Source organism: Pyrgilauda ruficollis, unplaced genomic scaffold, assembly GCF_017590135.1.
Source record: "Pyrgilauda ruficollis isolate IOZ18807 unplaced genomic scaffold, ASM1759013v1 scaffold25, whole genome shotgun sequence".
In the NCBI taxonomy this organism is placed as follows: Eukaryota; Metazoa; Chordata; class Aves; order Passeriformes; family Passeridae; genus Pyrgilauda; species Pyrgilauda ruficollis.
In genome coordinates this window covers 605571-625758 of record NW_024523822.1, presented here as the reverse complement: position 1 = coordinate 625758, position 20188 = coordinate 605571, and the positions used below count along the sequence as shown (strand labels likewise).

The 20188-nt window shown below is 40.5% G+C and overlaps 1 protein-coding gene across 1 annotated transcript in view; it reads right to left on the bottom strand.

Annotated features, from left to right (window-relative positions):
- The window catches only part of CMYA5 (cardiomyopathy associated 5), a 45823-nt gene that overhangs the window by 6345 nt on the left and 19290 nt on the right, over positions 1-20188 (bottom strand). Inside the window, exons 3-9 of the mRNA XM_041470670.1 lie at positions 18478-18573; positions 17588-17821; positions 15807-15829; positions 13759-13880; positions 9664-9813; positions 8604-8750; positions 5087-5231 (exon numbers count right to left, since the gene is read on the bottom strand). Of these exons, the coding sequence (XP_041326604.1) occupies positions 5087-5231; positions 8604-8750; positions 9664-9813; positions 13759-13880; positions 15807-15829; positions 17588-17821; positions 18478-18573 (917 nt within the window). The remainder of the gene's footprint in view (positions 1-5086; positions 5232-8603; positions 8751-9663; positions 9814-13758; positions 13881-15806; positions 15830-17587; positions 17822-18477; positions 18574-20188) is intronic.

Below are 20188 nucleotides of genomic sequence, written 5' to 3'. Positions count from 1 at the left end.
TTCTGAGCCAGATCCAAGAGCAAAAGAAGCTGCATGCAAAGAAGAAATAGGTCTTGCTATCTGTTGCCTCTCCTGTCTAGAGGGTAGGGTGAAGGGGGAGAGTGAATACTGAGGGGTCCCCAGCAATCACAGTAGTTTATCATGCTTTAATTGACTCCACAAAAGCAAGGATGAGGAGAAGGTATGATTAGTGCATAGCTTACAGCATACAGGTTATGTGTAGGAGAAGGCGAGGGAAAATGCATCCTGACTGTGTTGGTGGAAGGCTGTTTCATTTCTGATTTCTTGTAACGAGCACTGCAGATGGATCTTCCTCAAGCTCACCTTAAGTAGTGAACTGTAATTTAAAAAGAAAAAAAAATCCACCTACAACACTTCTAATGTCAGATAGTTTCTACTTTATATACACCTGCCCACTTTAGAGATGATTTGAGATGTAATAATGTTGTTATCAAAGCGTGAGGCATCCTGGTCTTTAGATTAAATGTTATCTTACTTGCACTGTCCCCTCAATTTCTTGGTATTGTTGATACAGAAATTAGTGCACAGAAAGTCAAGAAGCATTCGAAGTTAAATATCTTAAGTATCTCCTCTCAATCCCTCTCATTGAAAGATGAATCTGTAAGACTGAAAATCCACTCTTCAAGTATCAGGTACATGCTATTTAAAGCAGAACAAAAAGGACTTGCATATTCCTTCACCTTTAACTTGCCAAGGAATATAATAGTAGCAGTTTTATGCTAAATCTGTGATTTCTCTGGTTTTAGGGATATCTGATGCTGTGTTTTCATGCTCATTTCTCTCATCAGCATCCTTATTTATTTAAAGGAAGCAACATCTAGGGGATATTTTTTAATATTGCCTGAACCCAGCAAACGATATGCCTTGCAGTGATTCACAACACCCTCTGTGCTATAATTGTCATTCCCACCCCCAAGATCCCACTGAAACAGTACCTCCAGAGCTGTGCTGCTATCACTGATATGGAGTTAGGGTTAAAGTATGCAAGCTTCTCAAGATACATGTGGAAGCGTACAGAAAGGGTGCACCATGAGTGGAAAAAGGCTCTTGAAGCTAAAAATAAGCTCTGAGTTTGCTCCCAGCTGTGCCACATGCCTCCTTTCCTCTCCTCTCCTCTGTCCCAGCTCAGGCTGTTTTGGGATTAGGTCACCAAAACACCCCCTGCTTGCTGCTATCTGCAATTGGCAGAGTTAGAGAGAAGGAAGGCTCTGCGTTTCCAACACCCTGTTTCCTGAGCTGCCATGACTACCATGTGGGCAATGAAACAGGAGGGAGACTTGCTCCTTTTGTTCCAGCATTAGACTTGCTTCATAAGAAACCCAAAAATTTCATTCCCTAGAAGTGCCGGTCTTGCACTGTCAGAGAGGATGACATTCAGTAACTTCCACTTTCACAAGCTCACCACATACTGCACTTATTTCTGCCTCCCTGAGTCTTACGGATTTCTCATGGTGACACAGGCTTTCCATCTGAACAGCCTACATACCCAATCCCTGGACTACATTTCTCACAGCTTTCCATCTTCCACCCACAACTCCATTGACTTCTCAACACAAAGAGGCTGAACAGTAAGAAAATAGCAGAGCTCTTGAAACTGAAAGAAACATTTCAAAGTGTCACTCATAAAGATTCTGGAAAAATATTAAACCTGGGAAAGAGCTTTAAAACCACTGCAGCAGGCCAGGGACTCATTTTTGTGGAAGATTTAAGGTGATTTTATATGAAATTATGTCCCTCAGGTGACAAGCTGGCAAGAAGACAGAAAGGAGAAGGGAAAATGTAGATTTGGGTGGAGTTTTTTTGGTTGGTTGGTTTTTTTTTATGTTTTGGTTGGTTGGGTGTTGGATAATACCTTTTTCTTGACTTAGAGATGGGGCAACTGAGAGGCATTTTAAAACTTTTACTCCATTTTCATTTTCATGAGAAGGATGAGACAATACAGATGTGATAACTCACGCCATCACAATCAGAAACCAATTATTTCCTAATTACAACACACTGGAAGTGTTTCTTGGCCTATCAGCTTTTTGCCACACCATGCCTTAAAGCCATTCATCTAAAACTAACCCTTGCGGGTCCTACCACAACACATCTTTCATAGTTCTATTTCTCCAAAGTACCTAGTCTTATTTGCAAGGCCATCTTTTGAAACTTTTTTCTAGTTCCATTTCTCTTCAGCAAAATCTGTCCTATTCCATGGCATTTCTAAGTCAGCATTTCTTATCTCAAAGTTTGCATATGGATGCATACTGTGTGGGCCTTCTACAAATCCATTTCCCACAATTGGGGTTTTGTGGTTTTTGTGTTTGGTTGGTTTGTTTCGTTTTTTGACAGTATTTGAAAAGAAACTTTAGTGAGGTTTCATTTCCAGATATGCTTCATAGTTTCTCCCTGGGGAGCTGGGATTGCTCCAAGGATGTTCAGGGAGTTATTCAAAAGCATCCTGGGCAACTGGCTCTAGGGGGCCCTGCTTGATCAGGGGTTACTCTGGGTGATCTCCAAAGGTCCCTTCCAGCCTCAGCCACACTGTGATTCTGTGGCATGCTGATGTTTACATGCTGCTGACTTAGACGATGTCTCTAGCTGTTCAATGAGGGCCTTTCTCCCTGTTTCTTCCCTTGGCAGTGTCCTTTACCTTGGGCGAGCTTCCAGAATGACGACTGTGAAAGCAGCCTTATGGGGATGGGACCATGCTGCCTTCTCCTCAACTTTTCTTGAATGTTCTTCCCTGACCTCTGCTTTCACACTGTGCCTGCAGCAGCAACTGAATGAACCTTCTAGGGGTGCTGAGAAATGTGTTTGAACTCCCACCCAGGGACTGGGAAATTGCTTAGCTCCAGGGCTGCTGCTAGCACAAAAGGCACAGGCTGTCTATGAGAGGGTGCCACATTTGGCTGATCCCCAAGATGCATGTTGCTCAGGAAACCTGCAAAGGACAAACTCCAAAACAAAAACACAAAAACAAACAAACAAACCAGAAGACTCTACAATCTTTGAGACCAAAATTCTGGGTGTGCTTGGAGTCAGAGTTTTATTCTACCTCATATAGGTACTTGGCTTCTAGTCACCTTGATTGCCTTCTATTCAAATTGATTTCTAATTCTAAATTGCACCTTTGGGGGCCTTGGATACGAGTTCAGGCAGTTCTCCATCTACCAGTAGGCTTTTCCTCCCTCAACTTTATCTAAAATCTTAAACACAAAACTTTAAAATAAATTTCTCCATCACTGTAACAACTTGTAACACTACAGAAGATTTCCCAATTATTCTCAGGGGGTTGATTTTGGGGGAAAAAAAGAGGGAAATTGTTTTCAGGGAAAGTAAGTGGCAAAACATTGTCTTTGACATACAAAAAGAGGTCAAAGCCCTTCTAGAAATAGAGAATTTTAAGCTATAGCAATTCTGAGAAAATTCATTATTTTGTCCTGTGGAAAATTTTCACACTTGTCTCAGTTAAAGGCCAGCTTCTGCTGACAGGGAGGCCAAAAAGTCAAATGTGACTCAGTATAATTATAAACACGTTAGATTTAACACAAGGTCACTTGAGAAAGCAAAGGGGCCTGTTCTGGAAGCTTTTTTGCCACATTTATCACCACACAAGCAAACACTTGGTGTTACCAACACCTTGCTCATGGATTGCAGAAATCAGCATAGTTTCTGGTTTAGTTTTGAGAAAAAAAGTAAATTTCAGATAACAGCACGGAAACTTGAGGGCAAGCAACCAGCATATGTTTCAGCAGCAGCTCCATTATCTTTGACCAACAGTGACTTTGGCAGGTTGACAGGGACCTGACGGCCTCATGAAATAGATACAAAACACAGCAAGCCTCTTCAAGAAGAAGGAGAACTGGGCGAGACCTCTCCTTGATTGCAGTAATGCAGCACACTGGTACTGCATGATAAAAAGTCTCCCACCCACACAGAAATTTTTAATTTCAGTTTTCAGCCTACTTTTGTAAGAGCAAGGCATTCACAGTTTCACAGTTGTACTTCTCTCCTACAAAGCTAAGAATGCTTCAGTCCACTTAACTAATTTTGACTGCAGGGCATGAAGCCCTTCCCTGCTCTTCATTTTGTCCATGTGAACTAGCCCATAGGTGAAAACCCTAATCAGGCTTTTCAGGAAGTGAAAAAGACAATATCAGCTGGGCTGAGGCTCTTCCACAGGGTTCTGTATGGCAAGTCACCCCTCTCCACAAAACTTCTCAGACCTGTGCAGCTGTATTTTGCTAGAATATTGTCACTGTTTTTATAAGGCAAACAAAGACTCCCAAGCCCTAAGGACGTGCAGACCACCATGTAATTCCCTGCCTACAGCTGAGGGGTTGGAACTAGATGATCTTTAAGGTCTCTTCCAGCCAAGGCTATTCTAAGATTCTACGATTCTCCAACAATTTTCTCTGCATTTCAGTACAGTGCACAGCTAGGGGCCAACATCCCTCCTTGTCCTCTCCTCCATGCAGCACAGGCTTAGCATAGGGGAAAACAGAGTGGCATAAACAGCCACCGCCCTGAATTTCAAAGCTACTCTTGGAGCCCTGTGGCATGCCTGCACAGCCAGGCAGCACCGAGCTCAGCTGCGCGTTGTGAGGCCTAGACAACACAGATGGGTCACCAGTATTACTGAGACACCCGTATCACCCTTGCTATGCCCAGAGATGACTTCCGTCTTGTTCTCCACAAAGGGAAGAGCACACTGGCCCATGCTCCTCCATCAGTCGCCTTCCCGTGGAGCTGCCCTGCTCTGCCCTGGCCCGGGGCTACGGCAGCTGCGGGGCCGCGGTGACTGCCCCGCCCGGCACAGCACCGAAGCTTCTGCGGACAGCACATCATCTCCGCCGTTTTGGCCCCAAATGAAAGGGACTGTCCGGTTAAGCAGAATGAAAAGGAAGTATTTTTATGTCTCAGCCTAATCTCACAGATCAGTGCCTACCCCTTAACTTTCTCAGCACACAGAAGCAGATTTCTTCCTTGCGCGGCTGCAGGCAGAATACTCTCTTGCGTAACGAGCCGCGGCCTGCGGCACGCTCATCCGCAGCGGCGCTTTCGTGGGCGCGGCACTGACCTGAGACCTTCTCCTTCCGGCGAGTGCTGCCGGCAGTATTCCAAGATAAAGGACTCGGCGGACACGGATGCGGCGCGCCAGCGGAGAGTGGCTGTGTCCCAGCACACGGTGCAGTCCTCGGCCTTGATGGTGGGCACAGCGGGTGCTGGGGACACAAGGACATGTTAGCTGTACTGCGAGGAGGGTGCCCGAGGGGCATCTTTGGAAGGGAGGGAGCAGTCACCTCCGTGAAAACCCACGCCACAGATTTTTGCCCATCCAGCAGTGATCTTTTGCTTGTTTGTATTTGAATGGCAGAGGGCTACATTACAGGGAAAACAAACAATAAAAACATGCGGGGAAAGTAATTGTGAATAGTTATGCATTTGTCACATCCTTAGAATGGTAATTTTTTATGCTTTTCTTCAAGCAATGTTTCCTCATTTCTGCCAACCTGCAAGGAGCAGAGCACCGAGGCAGCACTGCCTGCAGCTCTCTGCATCACCTCAATCCTGTCCTCAGCAGTCACTGCATGAACTGCATCAGGAACTAATGTACTGCTGCAGAAATGACAGGGGGATGCTGACTTTCTGTTTAATTATGTCTTCGTTATTTCTGCAATGCTAAAATTCTGTCCCGTAATTTCTTCTTTTTAGAGATTCTGTTTAAAAGCCACAGGCCCAACTGCAGTACAGAAAAGGGAATATAAAATAATGCACTATCTGCAAGTAATCAAAAGCTATTGTGTGAAACGGCACATTCAACACTGTAGGCTGAAAATGGATCAGTTGTATTCTCTTGTTTTTTCCCATTATGGGAAATAGCATCAGAAAACACCTTACAGCTTGTTGTGGAACTCACATAAACAGTCCTAATGCCAAGTCTAAAATAAAGGGTACTGTTTAAAAAAAAAAAAAAAAAGTAATAAAAATTATTTTTTCTTTTGGGATTCCAAATAGGAAGCCTAAGACAAAAGTAGGGACTAGATGATTTTATGACAAGATAAGCTAATAAAACTACATTCCAGGAAACATTCGAGGTGCATTCTGGTTTTTAAGAAAAATGGTTTGTTTTTACCAGAAAAAAAAAAAGAAAAACACCCACAAATATTAAACAGTTTCCTGGTTTAGTGAAAATCAGGAGGTTAGCAGTTCAGGTTAAGATTTACTTTATGTTTTACTGCAGAAAGAGCTAATGTACATATTTAGCAGAACAATGCATTTGTGGGATAGACCATCATCTGGTAATACCTCTTTGTAGCTTCCTTAGCGATAGATCTCTTCTGCTGAATTTGATTATTGTCTGTTTCTAAATGCGTCCTTGCTAAAGAATGAAAAATTAATAGCTGAATCCCCTAATACCTGCATTCAGCAGCTTACACACATACCTGCATGTCACAAGACATTAAACTTTTTTTACTGTAATTTGAAAATATCTGTCTAAAGAGTAGCTGAAGAAAAAGCTGTTACTGTGCTTCTGAGATTTTTTTAACAAATTAACTGTAGCTCGAATATATAATCTAATTTTATTGTAATATTCTGGAACTCATGTAAGTGATTGTATAAGAGGCAAAGAGCCAACAGGGTGAAAATCACGCAGGTTTTGAGCAACAGCAGAAGGCGTGTCCACCTCTGTGTCTTTCGGACTGCAAGGAGAGATCACCAGGAGATCAGCTGTGGGGGAAGGGTCAGGGGGATAGAGGGATACTTCTTGCCTTGAGCATCATCCCCTCACAGAAAATACTGTTTGGAAACAGAATGTTCCTCAGCGGAGGGAAGGACAAGCTGAGTCTGAGAGGTGGAGGAGCAAGAGTCAGGGGGTTCTGGGGGGATCCTACAGCAGCATCTACCTGCATTCCCTACAACTCTCCAGGCTACACTGACACTTCCATGGGTGCAGTGCCAACAGAGAGATTTTGTGAGCATTCCCAACAACTGGAAGAGTCTCAGCTTTGTTCAGCTATTAAGGTGTATATTCCTAAAACTGCATATATCAGCAAATTATTTTCTTGAAAAGTATGTGTGAACTTTTAATCTGAATTAGTAAAAATAAACTCTACATTCTTGCTTCTGAATTTATTGGGCTACTTGAAGAATTGAAATTTATCTTTGTATCAAAGCAGCTGGACTCCCACTGAAGGACTAGCCTCCACTACTGGTGCTCACCTTTCTGCCTTCGGCATTGAAAAAATGCAGCAATTTTGCATCAGCCAGTCTTCAGCAGTGTCCCCAAAAGTCCATGTGGGGCTCATGCACTCCAGAGGGAGTTCAACTGAGCTTTGAGGGAAGGTATTTAATAACCCCACATTTTACCCAGTTTATTTGTTTTCTTAAAGAAACAGGCTGAAGGAAGCCATTAAAGACTCATATAAATTAATTTTTCTTAGAAGGATTCAATTTTTAGGAAAAAAGTATGGTAAGCCTGACATCAAAAGACAAAGAGACTTCTTAAAAATAATGGTTTCAGAAGACTGAAACCCCCTTTTAAAATTATGATTTATTAGCTAGCAGTAACTCATAATTATATGTGCATTTGGCAGAAAGTCTGCACTATGTTCACAGTTGCATTGCTGAGGCCAAAATTTTGAATTTCCCCTTTGAGTTCTCTGGAAAATAACCTTTGTTAAAATATAAATCACAAATTAAGTACTGGGGAGAATTATCAACAGATGTGAAGTCAGTAGATTAAGCAAAATGCTTGAAGCTGTGGCTGCTGCCAAGTAATTTCAACAAGAAGCTTAGTGTGGAACAGCATTTTTTGCTATGAAATTGTTAGAAATCCTTGCCTGTATTGGTGACTTCAGGAATGGAGTAATTGTATTTATCCTGCAGCACTAAAAAAATTATATGACAGGAGGGCCTCAAACACAGGGATGCTTCTCCTTGCTTGCAATTCAAGAAGCAATAGTTTTGTCAGTACAAATTATTAAAGAAACTAATGCTTGAAAACTTAATCAGTCAAATGAATCTCATAAGCAATACTCATCTAGTTACTCATCTCAATTTATACTACTTAAACAACAGCAGAGTCTCTCAGGCACACCTGAGATGTGTGTCCCACTGAGCAAGACACAGCATGTAACCTCAGTAAAGCAGTCCTTCCCTTGAAAAATTAATACTTTAAATCAATGCAACATAGATGTATTCAGGTGAATGGGAGAGAGGCAGAAATGCAGCTGCAGCCATCTCCTCCACTGTGGACAGGAGAGGGAGCAGCAGCAGGGAGCAGCCAGGTGGCTTTCCCAGAGCTTCCATGGAGCAGTGCAACACACTCAGAAGATAAACACGTAGTGTGCTGCCCTGATGCCGCAGCCATGTAGCCCAACACTGGAAACATCTTCAAATTTTAATGCCTTCAAGTTTCCTCTCAGGAGCCATTATGCCACTATCTCTTAGCAAACAGAGGAATGACCATGAACTGCCTGCCGTCTGCCAGATGGGCAAAATGAAGCAGTTTCTTTTGTGTCAGTAACACTGTGGACTAAGTTAGTCTAAAGACCTGAAACTTGTAATAATAAAATGACAAAAAATGTACTTACCTGTTTTAAAAATGGCTTTTTCACTGGGTAGACTGCAGCCTGTGCCATTCACAGCCATGACCCACACACTGTAGCAGCGATCTGGCTCCAGGTCCTCCAGAATGCAGTGGCTCTCTTTCACTGTCACTCTGTACTCTTCCACTAAGGCTAGGAGGACACACACGTGCACAGGACCTCACACTTGTTGCACTGGTAGGGCTTACAACTAAGCCTCTCAAATAACATATTAAAAACAGTCAATTGAAAAAGATCCAGAAATTATTACTAGTTAAGGTCTCCATATTTCACTCTGACTGACACACCCTTGAGTTGAGAGTACACAAATGCCATTCATGGCAAGTGGAGATTATTGCCCTCAGTCCTACTGGACTGCAAGTTTGGGACATGCAACCAGCAGTTACCAACCCTGGTATCACCACTCTGTAGAAATAATTCCTCATAATGAACTATATAGCACTTAGGTATAAATTACATATTACAAAAAGCCCTTAACATCCTTTAGCCTGCATGTATATGCATACATGGATTTGTGCAGAGCCTGGTCTGCTTTGAGCTTTTTAATAAATGAGCATTTAAATTCCCTTTATTAAATTTCAATTTTTAATGTTTGAAATATTTTGAAAAAAATCTCTGCCTACATGTGGAAATGCCTCCTAATGCTTTTTCAAGGAAGACATATTTCTAAAGCACATGAAGGGTCCTAAAAACATTATGAAACCTCTCCCCTTGGGAGCTCTGTCTGCAGTCCCCATGAGTAACAATGGGGCAGCATGGACACATCCTCTCTGATAGTCAGGCCTCTTCATGAAAAGGCACTTCAACAGGTAAAAACAACTGGCCTTGACTTTACAGAGCATGATATTATCTTGCATTTGTGGAGACAAAGGGGAGGAGAAGAAACAGCGTCTTCCTCACAGTCTCCCCCACCATTGCCTATCTTTAGTTTTGTACATGATGTCTTCAGAGCCATTGTTCTTCCCATGTCCTGGGCACTCCCCTGCAGCTCATCCTCCCATCTGCTTACCTCAGGCCAGGGCAGAAAGGGCAAGATCTTACGCACCCCCTGCGTTTTTGCTGGCTTGCAGCTCCTCTGTACAGTAGACCTGGAAGCAGTCAATGGTGTCCCCATCATTCACAGCCCAGTAGACAGCAATGGATGTGCTGGTGGCTGAGTTTGGCTCCTGAGGTATGACAGTCGGTGTCTGTGGGACTGAGAGGAAAGTTTCCCATTGTTATACATGCTCCTGTGTTTTCAGCCAAATTACCTACAAGTTCATGAATCAACCCAGTTGCTTATTTTCACTCAGGTTGCATATTTCCAGAGAGCAAGTACAGCAGGAAATACAGAATACTGGTGCAGTCTTAGAGAAACAGATCCTCATAAAGTAGGAACAGAAAAAAGTATCTGCTCAGCATTGGAAGCCCCCCATTTCCCTCACAAGTCTGGACAAAATAACATGCAGTCCTAGTACTGGGATCACCCAAATCCAGCACAAGGTGTGTGCCTATACCCTCCTCCACAATGATATGTGTACTGATCCTGGAAACGTGGGCAGTGGAAAGGACCTGCCACACCAGGAGGGGATTCATGCAGCGTGTCAGTGCTGCTGACAGCAGCAGGGATGTGCTTCAGGCAGAGAAGGCTCTGACTGCACTGGGAAGCAGGAGGCTCCCCACACTCTTGGGTCCACTCCTGCTCTGGGGTGGACTCCTACTGCACATGCACAGCTTGGCACTCCTTCCTGACATGGTCATTTCCCCACAGACAGAGGGGACTGAGAATCCTTGGTTTGCAGGTGAAGCTGAACTCTGCCAAAGCACCGGAACACCATGGGGTTACCAGGATCATTCCTCACAAGTGCTTCAAAGATTTCCAAGACTTCCCAGCTTTCACACAAACTTTTGTCTCCTGATTGACACAGATCCAGCCCCAGATGAGATATTGTTCGCCTCTGTGATTATGTCATGGAAGAGAGGGAGGGCAAAGAAAGAAGCAAAAAGCCCCAGAAGATGATAATTGTTAAAATGATTGCAGGGAACGAAAATACATGGTTATATTTCTTCACCCAGTAAATTTCCATATTTCATGAATTCTCTTAGAATTTCAGCAGAAAGCTTTAGTTTTCTTTTCAGTTATCTCCACAGTAATGATGATAATCCCCTGTGGCATGAACAAGGCAAATGCAGATGCTGGCTGTTTCCTTATGATTTATACAGAGAGCTACCAGTACAGTAGCATTACATCTGCTCCCCATTGAAAAAAAAAATTATCCTTCTTATTGCTAAAAACAATCCTCATTTTGTCTTTTGACTGCATCTAGAGCTGGCAATTAAGAAATTTATCATCTTTAGGAAAATACTTCCTTTCAGTGGACATGGTGGGGAAACCATTTTTTTCCCTATGAAGTTGCCTAGAAACCACTATTTTTGATCACAGAAACCCCAGAGTTGCAAGATCTATTATTATGCCAAATCTGAACAGAAGCTAGTTTACTGAATGAAACTTCTGAAAAAAAAGCATAGATCAAAATTCAGTTCAGCAATACTGAGAAACATTTGATTTCTAATTTCCTTTTGCATAATATGAAACAATTTTTTATAGGAAGCAATTTCAAAACAAGAAGTTGAACTGTTCCCTTCAGAAACAGCATTTATGCATTATCCTCTTTTAAGTGGTCCCTTTTAATTGAATTTTAATCAAAAAAATGATCTATTTGCAATATGAGTTTGGCTACATGATATTTTTCAACAGAAAAGTGGCATATGTTTTCATCAGTTCAGTTTTCATTGAAGTCCTGTGGTGTAAGGAAGTTTTCCCTCATGCTGTGTAATCTCCACAGTAATCCATGTGTTTTCCAGTGTAATGAGAAACAATATTTCCTTGGTATTGTGTACTTGAAGGAGAGCAGATACATTCCTCTGTGACTCTATTTGGAACTTTGTTACAATCAGCAAAGGTCCATGCCTTCCAGTACAAAAGGCCAGGACTTGCAGTGGGCTTTGGAAATAATTATTTTTAATTTTTTTAATTATTCCCACTCTTCTATTCTGAGGCAGAACCTGGGTTCCCTTATGCTCATCAGCATGCTGCAAGGGTTTTTTATGGCAATGCATTTATGAGTGGAAATGGATTACATGAAAGGAGGAATAATTTGAGGGAAAAGCACTTTTCATTAGTAGATATGGAAAATTTGGAAATGGAGGGCATTTTGAAGGAAGATGTTTCTGAAGTGGTGAAAATAATGTCCTATGAAATTGTTCAGTAAAACATGATTCTTTCTGAAGGAAAATACATGGATTGAAGAAACCTGGCACATTCACATGCATTTCATCATATGGCTTCATTCATAAAATTCCAAGTGTCTGAAAATGGTCCCCAGTATGTGAAAAATTCACAGCCATTCTATTCCAAATCGAGTTTCATGTATACATGTAACTATTTTCCTTCAGCAAGGTTGTAACCTTGAAAAAACCAACTATCAAACAAATGAGAAAAAACACACCAAATTTTTTATCTACTGCTTGCCAAAGTAAAAATCATTATAGCAGTCAAAATACTTTGTAGTAAAAGTGAAGACAGAAAATTAGGTATGTTAGATAATAAGTAAGCATAAAGATAAGGAGCTTTGAGGATCTCTTACTAGTGGACAATTATTCATTTGCAATTTGTCAAAGCAAACTGGTCTGTAGCCAGCAAACTCAGTAGCCAATGCAAACTAACCCAGAAAGGAGACTTCAGCAGTTTAGGGAAATAAATGCTGGAGTGGCTTGTGGAAAAAAGAAGCATGTGGCTCTTTCTCCTGTATGACCCTGCCAGTAGGCAGCAGCCTAGGAGAGGTGAATGACTGCACCCATGGGACTGCAAGAGGAGGTTTAGGAACTAAGCCAAGAAACACAGCACATTTACACCAGCAAGTTAACTGGCAGAGTGAGTTACAAAAATGGTCTTTTTATCTGACTTCCTAAAAAAATGACACTGAGATAATGCTGCATACACAAATGCCTGTCCAGCTTCACCGGAGAAACTTCAAATACCATAGGCAAACTCATACACATCTGACAAGGACATTAACATCTCAGATATATTTGAGTTCCTCCAAGTCTAATAAAAGCAGTGGTGTGGAGGAGAGAGACAATCTCCCCATACTGACACTGCTACGAAGTACACTCAGCCCTTATTAGACACCAGAGAGTCAGCACAAGGTGGGCACTTCTCCAATGTCCCATTAGTCTTCCAAATTCAGCCAGTGAACAAAGCAACTTAGGGAATCTAAAGCTCTAGTTTCAGTGCTCAGGGACCAAACACATAAGAAAGGAGCTTCCCTTCAAAACCCAGGGAGTGACTGTGATGGCAGTGGCGCATGTGACGATGAATGGGAGGGCACAAAGCATGACAGTGAGATATGAGATCCCTAAACCACTGTTCTCTTGAAAAAGAAACCCTGGAGTGGGGGCCCATTATGAAGAAAATGAATCCACAAAATGGTGCTGAGAAGAGCTTTGTTGACAGCTGTCCAGCTGACAGATCTAGATAAGCCACCTATATATACAGGCAGAGCAGAAAACCCAGTCAGGCTTTTTAAAGGACATGAAATATCAGACAGAGATAAGTAAACCTCTTTCTCATGTGCAATTTTTACTACTACCCTCCCCGGCAGAGCTGTAGTTAATGACTTTCACATCTCTTGGGAGTTTCAGGTGCCTCCATTCACTTGTGACAAGTCCAGGGAACTCAGCCATCAACCAGCGCCCTGCTCTCATTCCCATAACAAGCATTCTGGGACTGCCACCCTCAGAGGAAGAGAGCTCAGGAGACCCTTTGATTGCTTCTTCTCTCTCTGCATGCAAGGAAAAGCAACTTCTTTAGCCCTGGGAGATTAGAGATCAAGACTTTCAGCTTGTCTGAGGTACAGATGTCTAAAATGATGCAAGAATCCCTCAATTTAGCACTTCTCCCTCTTGCTCATCTTACTGTACCTACTATAAGCCAAACACTTGTGCACAATTAGACTTCATTTTACATTCAACTCTGATTGCTAATTACATGGTTTGCCAATCTACGCTTCTCATATAGGTTCTATTTTTAGCTTCCTGAAATTTCCAAAGTATTGCCAAAATGTTAGCTTTTGTGAAGACAATATCCGGAGTTTCTTACCAGCCACGTGTTGTAAGGAGTGTTGATTGCTTTGTCCTGGACTGTCTGCATAGTGCTCAAACAGTGAAAAAGCACTGGGCACCTTCTCTAAAGAGACAGTGGTATCCATTGCAGAAAGTAACCTAATTGGAAGAAAACACATATCTGTCCATGTAAATCCTTTGTGGTGTAGCATAGTTGTCCAAAGGCCAGAAGCAAAGACCACATGACATATGCTTCTTTGAATATTTCCTGGGAACTTGAGGACAGCATATGAGGAGAAGCTGTCTCCCTGATTTTGAAAATTTACACCATACTGCAGTTTTGAGTCAGGAGCACAGTGAGAGTGCTCATGGTCTTTTTACACTTAACCCATGAGAATGTGAATATGTGGAAGTTCTCAGCAAGACTCTCAAGAACACAGGGGTTTGGGCTTGATAATGCAGTGCCTTTAAAAGTTACAAACTTAGAGCTAACTACAGCAGCTGACTCCAGAGATGTAATATAAAGCAGCTGCTTGTGACCAGCTAAAAAACATGAGAGGGAAGATAGATTCCATTTAATTTACCTGTTTTTGCTGGGTTCATTATATGAAAAAAACCCGAAAATTTTTAACCCTGGGACAGAGGCAAACTCAAGAAAATTGAAGTTCTTTTTTTCAAGGCATCTGAATTTTATATTTCTCCCCTTCATTTTATTTTGGTCACTGAAGTAGTTAATTATGCATAATCTTGACAAAGTACAACAAATGTAAAATACACTTCAGAAAAACATGCATTGTTAAATAGACTTGTTCTTAACCTATTTTATGTAGACAGATATTATCCAACTAAAGTAATAACCAAGCCCATGCACCAAGCAGAAAAAACTTTATTGTGTAAGTAAAAAAGTAAAGATCAAGTGGACAGAAAGCCTTGGAAAATTGTTTTGTCCCATTTTACCTGTTCTAATCTTATGCAATAAACTAAATGCAGTTACATGGCCAGACAGTTTGACTTGCAACAGGTGAATCCAGATTTATAGTTCTAATTCTGGAAATTTACAGAAGCCTTGAAGGGGTGTTTGGCACATTCTCTTCAGATCGCTCTCCTAGGGCTGTAATTTGACTGCAAACTGAAACCCTGGTGTCACTGTTATACCCCAGTCGGTGTCAGCACACATGTCCCTGTGATGGCTGAGGCAGCACTGACAAGGGTATGTTTGATATGCGCTGCACAATGCCCAAGCCCTCTGGGGAAAGTCAGGGGTGGTGGGCTGGGCAGTGTAGTTTTGGGGGCTTGCACAGGAGAAGCCTGCAGCCAACTGCTCTGAATGTTTTCCCTTTACTATAGAGAATTTTTCTGGGGAATATGGGCTTATGGTTGAACATTTCTCTCATAAAGGATGGGACTCACCAAAATAACTGCCTTGAGAAAATCCCACATGGCAGAGAACTGTTTGTGATTGTATGCATTTACTGGTGTGTACAGGCAGATGCAGTTATGATGCGGCATCAGCCCTGTGACACACCCTGAATCAGGTAGTGCTTGTGGAAAGCCACTGGAAAACATCAGCTCATAGTCTCCTAGCCAGGTTTTGAAATCTACTTTATCTCATTTTTCTGGAGTTGTGCTCAGAAACATAGTCAAACCAGCTGTGTTGCCTTGTGTTATAACCTTTCAGAGACTGATACAGAACCAGACTAGTGAAAAAAGAAACGTATCAGTGGTATGTCTGATCAGTCTAAAAGGTGGAAGCATGGTCACAATGGTGGTTGTATATGTATGTATAGTAATAGCTACAAGGACCATCTCTTTAAAAATGTCTGTAGAAATTTAAAATTGAGCTGATGTTTTTATGTGCTATTTGTTTAATTAATGTATTACAGAACATGTGCAAAACACTTCAAAACCAGTCAGTTACAGCAACAAGTATAAAGCTGCTTTTCTAAATTTCATTATTTGCAAGGTTTATAAAGGCAGCTCTGATTACTAGCAGTGTGTATGCAAAAGCTCACAAATACTAAATGAAACATCCAGCATGCTAGGCCTAGTACTCACTACAGTGCACTTAACCCATACTTCATGTACCTTTTATTCAATTCTTTAGATGACTAGAGAAGGGAAAAGAAACGTGTTAACAGTTTTCAGAACCCCCAAAGTGTTGAAAAGCCAATCATGGCCATTTAACAGTCTTTCTACTCTCCACAGACAAAAACCACACAGCTTTATTGACTTGAGGTTGTGTGGTATGCTGCTTATTCACACCAGCAGAGAATTTATTTCCCTAGAAATATTTGATTTCAAAGCTCTGGATCAGCAGGATATTAGAGTATAAATTTCATTTTAAGTGCTTGAGGGGTCAGATTTAAAGATGGAGCATAATCAAGTACTTTCTAAAACCAAGACTTTTAGAGAAAGAAATCACTTGCACATAAAGAATAGTTAAATCCAAATTCTGGCTAAAATGTACTTCATAACTTCTTATTACTAGAAGCCATGTGAGATTTTTACTTATGGAATGTGAGTTTGTCCCATGTGCCAGGAATCTTCAGGTAATGTTTCCTGGCCTGAGAATAAAAAAATTCCTGTCCTTTATCACTAACAGACGGAAACAGGGAAATCCAGTAATTTTCACACTCTCACAAAAGAATTACAGATTACAAAATTATCTTTTTGCCAAAGCACTGATCCTTACAAAAGCAGGAAAATAATCTAGATTTTTCAGCCTTCCCAAAAGAGCAAATATACCACAACATTCACTTGGCTACAGGACACTACAACATTGTGTGGCACAGAGCAGGGAAGAAAGCCAAATATTGGCATAATTTCTGTAGCTGCTGTGGCATATGTGGGCTGGACACTTGTATTTCGAAAGCTGGCTTATTTTGTGTGAGTGATCAGTCTTTAGACAGTAATCTGAGCTTTCTATTTCTGGCATTCCAAGATAGTTTATCTGCAACTTCCAGGCCACATGCTAATTCCATAAGGGGGGAAGATTATTATCCCAGAAACTCCATCCTCTTTGAGACTGGTAATACACTTGTGGAGAGAAGAAAATGCTGTTGCTCACTTAAGGACAAGGCTTGCAGCACAAGAACACTGTTGGAGGACCCAGGACCAGCAACACCCTCTGAGCAAAGTTTAAGACTAATGACTGTATGAGTTAGTAGGTCCAGTCCTTCAGATTCACTGGAGGTGTTTCTAACATTCAGGAAGAGCCATTAGAGCCACACACATCACATGCACAGCCCTCAACCTATCTCACTGCCATGGTTTCACCACAGTCAGCAACCAGCACAGCCCCTCACTGTTTTTCAACAGTAATTATTTATCACAGCCTCAGTAATTTGAGTGCATAAATACTGTCCATCTGCTCATTAAAAAACACCCCAGAACAACAACAACAAAATGCCAAAACAACAATACACAACAAAAAACCCTAGAGCCCAGAAGCAATTTTGCTTTTCAATTACATTTTCTTGTTTCAAAGATCACTTTCTTGTTGTTTATAATTATACATAATATGTATTTTATTTTTCATATGGTAAAATACTTAAATACTCTAACATCTCTTACTTCTCAGTTATTAATTCTAGATATATTATCAAACTGTCTTTTCAACTTCTTAAAAAATGAACAGGACCATTTTACTAGCATAAGTCATGTTTTTGTCCTGTGCGTCCTCTCTGCAGTTCTCTCTGAGAATTCCCATATCAAAACCAAGTGATCCAGCAGTTTCAGAGTGGAATAGCTGAGCTAGCAGGATTTAGCTATCTTAAAAAATAATAAATTCATTGAGACCCTAGAGACAGAAGTCCTTTCCTAATTAATATCATAAAAGCTACAGCATGAAAGCCAATTCTACTTACATTTAGGAAAACAAATCCATCCACTTCATCTGTTTCTTTTACTGTTGTCTCCAGAGTTTCCTTTGCTGAATCAACAGTTTGCTGGAAATTTACCATCTGCTCATACAGGTACTCCATTTTCATCTTCTTCACTTCCTCGAAGTTCTCTGATTTCTCATCATATTGTGCTACCACTTTTTTAAGCATCTCTTCATTCTGCTTTTCCAATAAGTCTGCATTTTTCTTACAGTTTTCCTGCAGAATAAAATGACAACATTTAATGAATACACAGAAATTCTCAATTACCCATACACAAGCCATCCACCATATTGATTCTGGCACATTGACAATAAGACAATTTTATTTCTGCAGGCAAATTCCTCTGGGAGAAATATCTCTAGAGAAATACATCAATAACAACAACAGCTTTTTTTTTTTTTTTTTTAACTGTTAGGTTTTAAAATTAAACTTCACTGTCTCATCACTGAGATAAGAAGTCTGACCAAAAAATAGCTAAAAATGCATACTTACAACTGGGGTTAATACAGTTCTCAAGGCTTAAGAACTTGGGCAATCAGAATTTAAGATACTGGCCAACTAATTTAAATGCTTTGCATGGGATTCTAAATAAAACACTGTATGAGCTTTTTATGGGCTAAACAAAATTAAGGGAACTTTTTCCTTCACTGTTTGACAGTTACATATTCCACTTTGCAGTAATGTGCAAAAAAGCAATCTTTTTCTTCCTCCAAAGTTAACACCTTCCAGTGAACTTCCAGAGAAGTCAATTTGAGGACTGGAGCAGCAGCCCATTTTAGTGGAAGCAATAATGCTGCACAAGTAGGCAACCATATCTTAGAAGTAATCCTATAGAGGAAAAGAAAACTAGTGTGATAAAACACTGGACTTACCTCAACTGAGTTAAATCGCAATTCAATATCACTCACAAACTCTTCAATCTTCATTGACTTTTCTTCCAGTGCTGTTAGCAATTTACTTAACTGATCCTGAAATGTAAAATGTTTCTGTAACTTAGGCAGGTTATTTTATAAACTTTTTACACAGAATTTATTTTAGGTGAATATTTTTCTTTTGCCATGAGCCACCATTGGAACAATTGCTAAGTATCACCCTGGCTGGAAAGACAAGCATAGAAATAGCAACTGGAACAGTCACAGAACTGTTTCCAAACCAAAACAAGTGAGCTCAGTTCGATAAGACACTCTGTCCATACAAGCTGTTGAACGTTATGAATTCCAATGCAGCTTTGCCAGAGAGTGAGGGTACTCAGAGCCTCATGAGTGTCCTTGAGAGATCACAGGAACAAGCCCATAAAAAGGAAGATAACATAGGTAGTTGTGAGCATAATAGATTATACTGTGTCGCGGCTTTTAAAATTAGAATTTGAAAGATAGGTATCTGTCTCTATAGATCAATATATAGATAAATAGATACACATTTACATATGTGTATGTGTGTATATATATATATATGTATATATATATATATATATATAATTCCTATAAACAAGAAGTAATCAAAATCACTGGTTGAGTTATGTGGAAACAAAAGCAGTCCAAGGAACAACAGACACCAGAGACAACTCAGAACTTTTTCTTAGTGTTTCCTAACCTTTTATTAAAATAAGTTGCTCAATTGCTCCAGCGTAACTCATACTTTATAAAAATTCTTAGTTTTAATTTGATGGCATAAATCTAAAAAGAAGGTTATCTTCCTTTGTAACGACTTCTTATTATGGCAAAATTTTACAGCTAGATCTGTAGAAAAAAAGCAAAAGACTTTACATTAATTACATCTTGAATGTGCCATTCAAGAATACAATTGAAAGCTCCCTTTAAAAATATTTAGGGAAATCATCAAGATTTGGAAACGAATTTCTGTTTGTCAGGATGTAAAATCTGACAAATGCCATCCCTAGCTCATTTAATTTACTGTGAAGCTATGTTCTTACAGTTTTCATGTAACAATAATAAAAAAAGAAAAATTAAAAATCATGCAACAAGCATTTTGCTGTCTTGATGTTTTCTCAGTAATTTACAGAAGTAACAAGAAACATACACATGCAGTCTCAAAGTAACCTGAGCCCTGAGTGTTAGAAATCATGTGAAACCAGGCCTGTGTTGCAGCCAAATTTAATACTGGCTTCATATCCGTGCTCCGCAGCCAGGGAGTGATGTCATGGGGTGTTTATTTGCAGCCTGACTCATTGTAATGTGGGTACATTTGAGGGGTGACTGGGATCTGTGACTTTATTGCTGACTTACTTGTGCCTTGTTATCACTACTAAGTCAAACCTGAATGGCCATGTATAAAAACCAACTCTACATCTGAGCACCAGGGAGACGGTTTGCAAGTACTGATAATTGAAACTGTTACATTGACTCCTACTTTTCATTTCTCTCTGCTACATATGAGATAATATATAATGTAATGTAATGCCACCAATACAAGCTCTTCTGGAATTTCAATAAAAGGACACAAAATCTATATTCTTGTCAAATGAACGTGTGCCAAAAAAGTGGCCTCACCTTTCATTTACTATAAATATCTGGTAACCAAGAAAGAAACATCTGTATGATATGTTCACTTGCACAAGGGCAG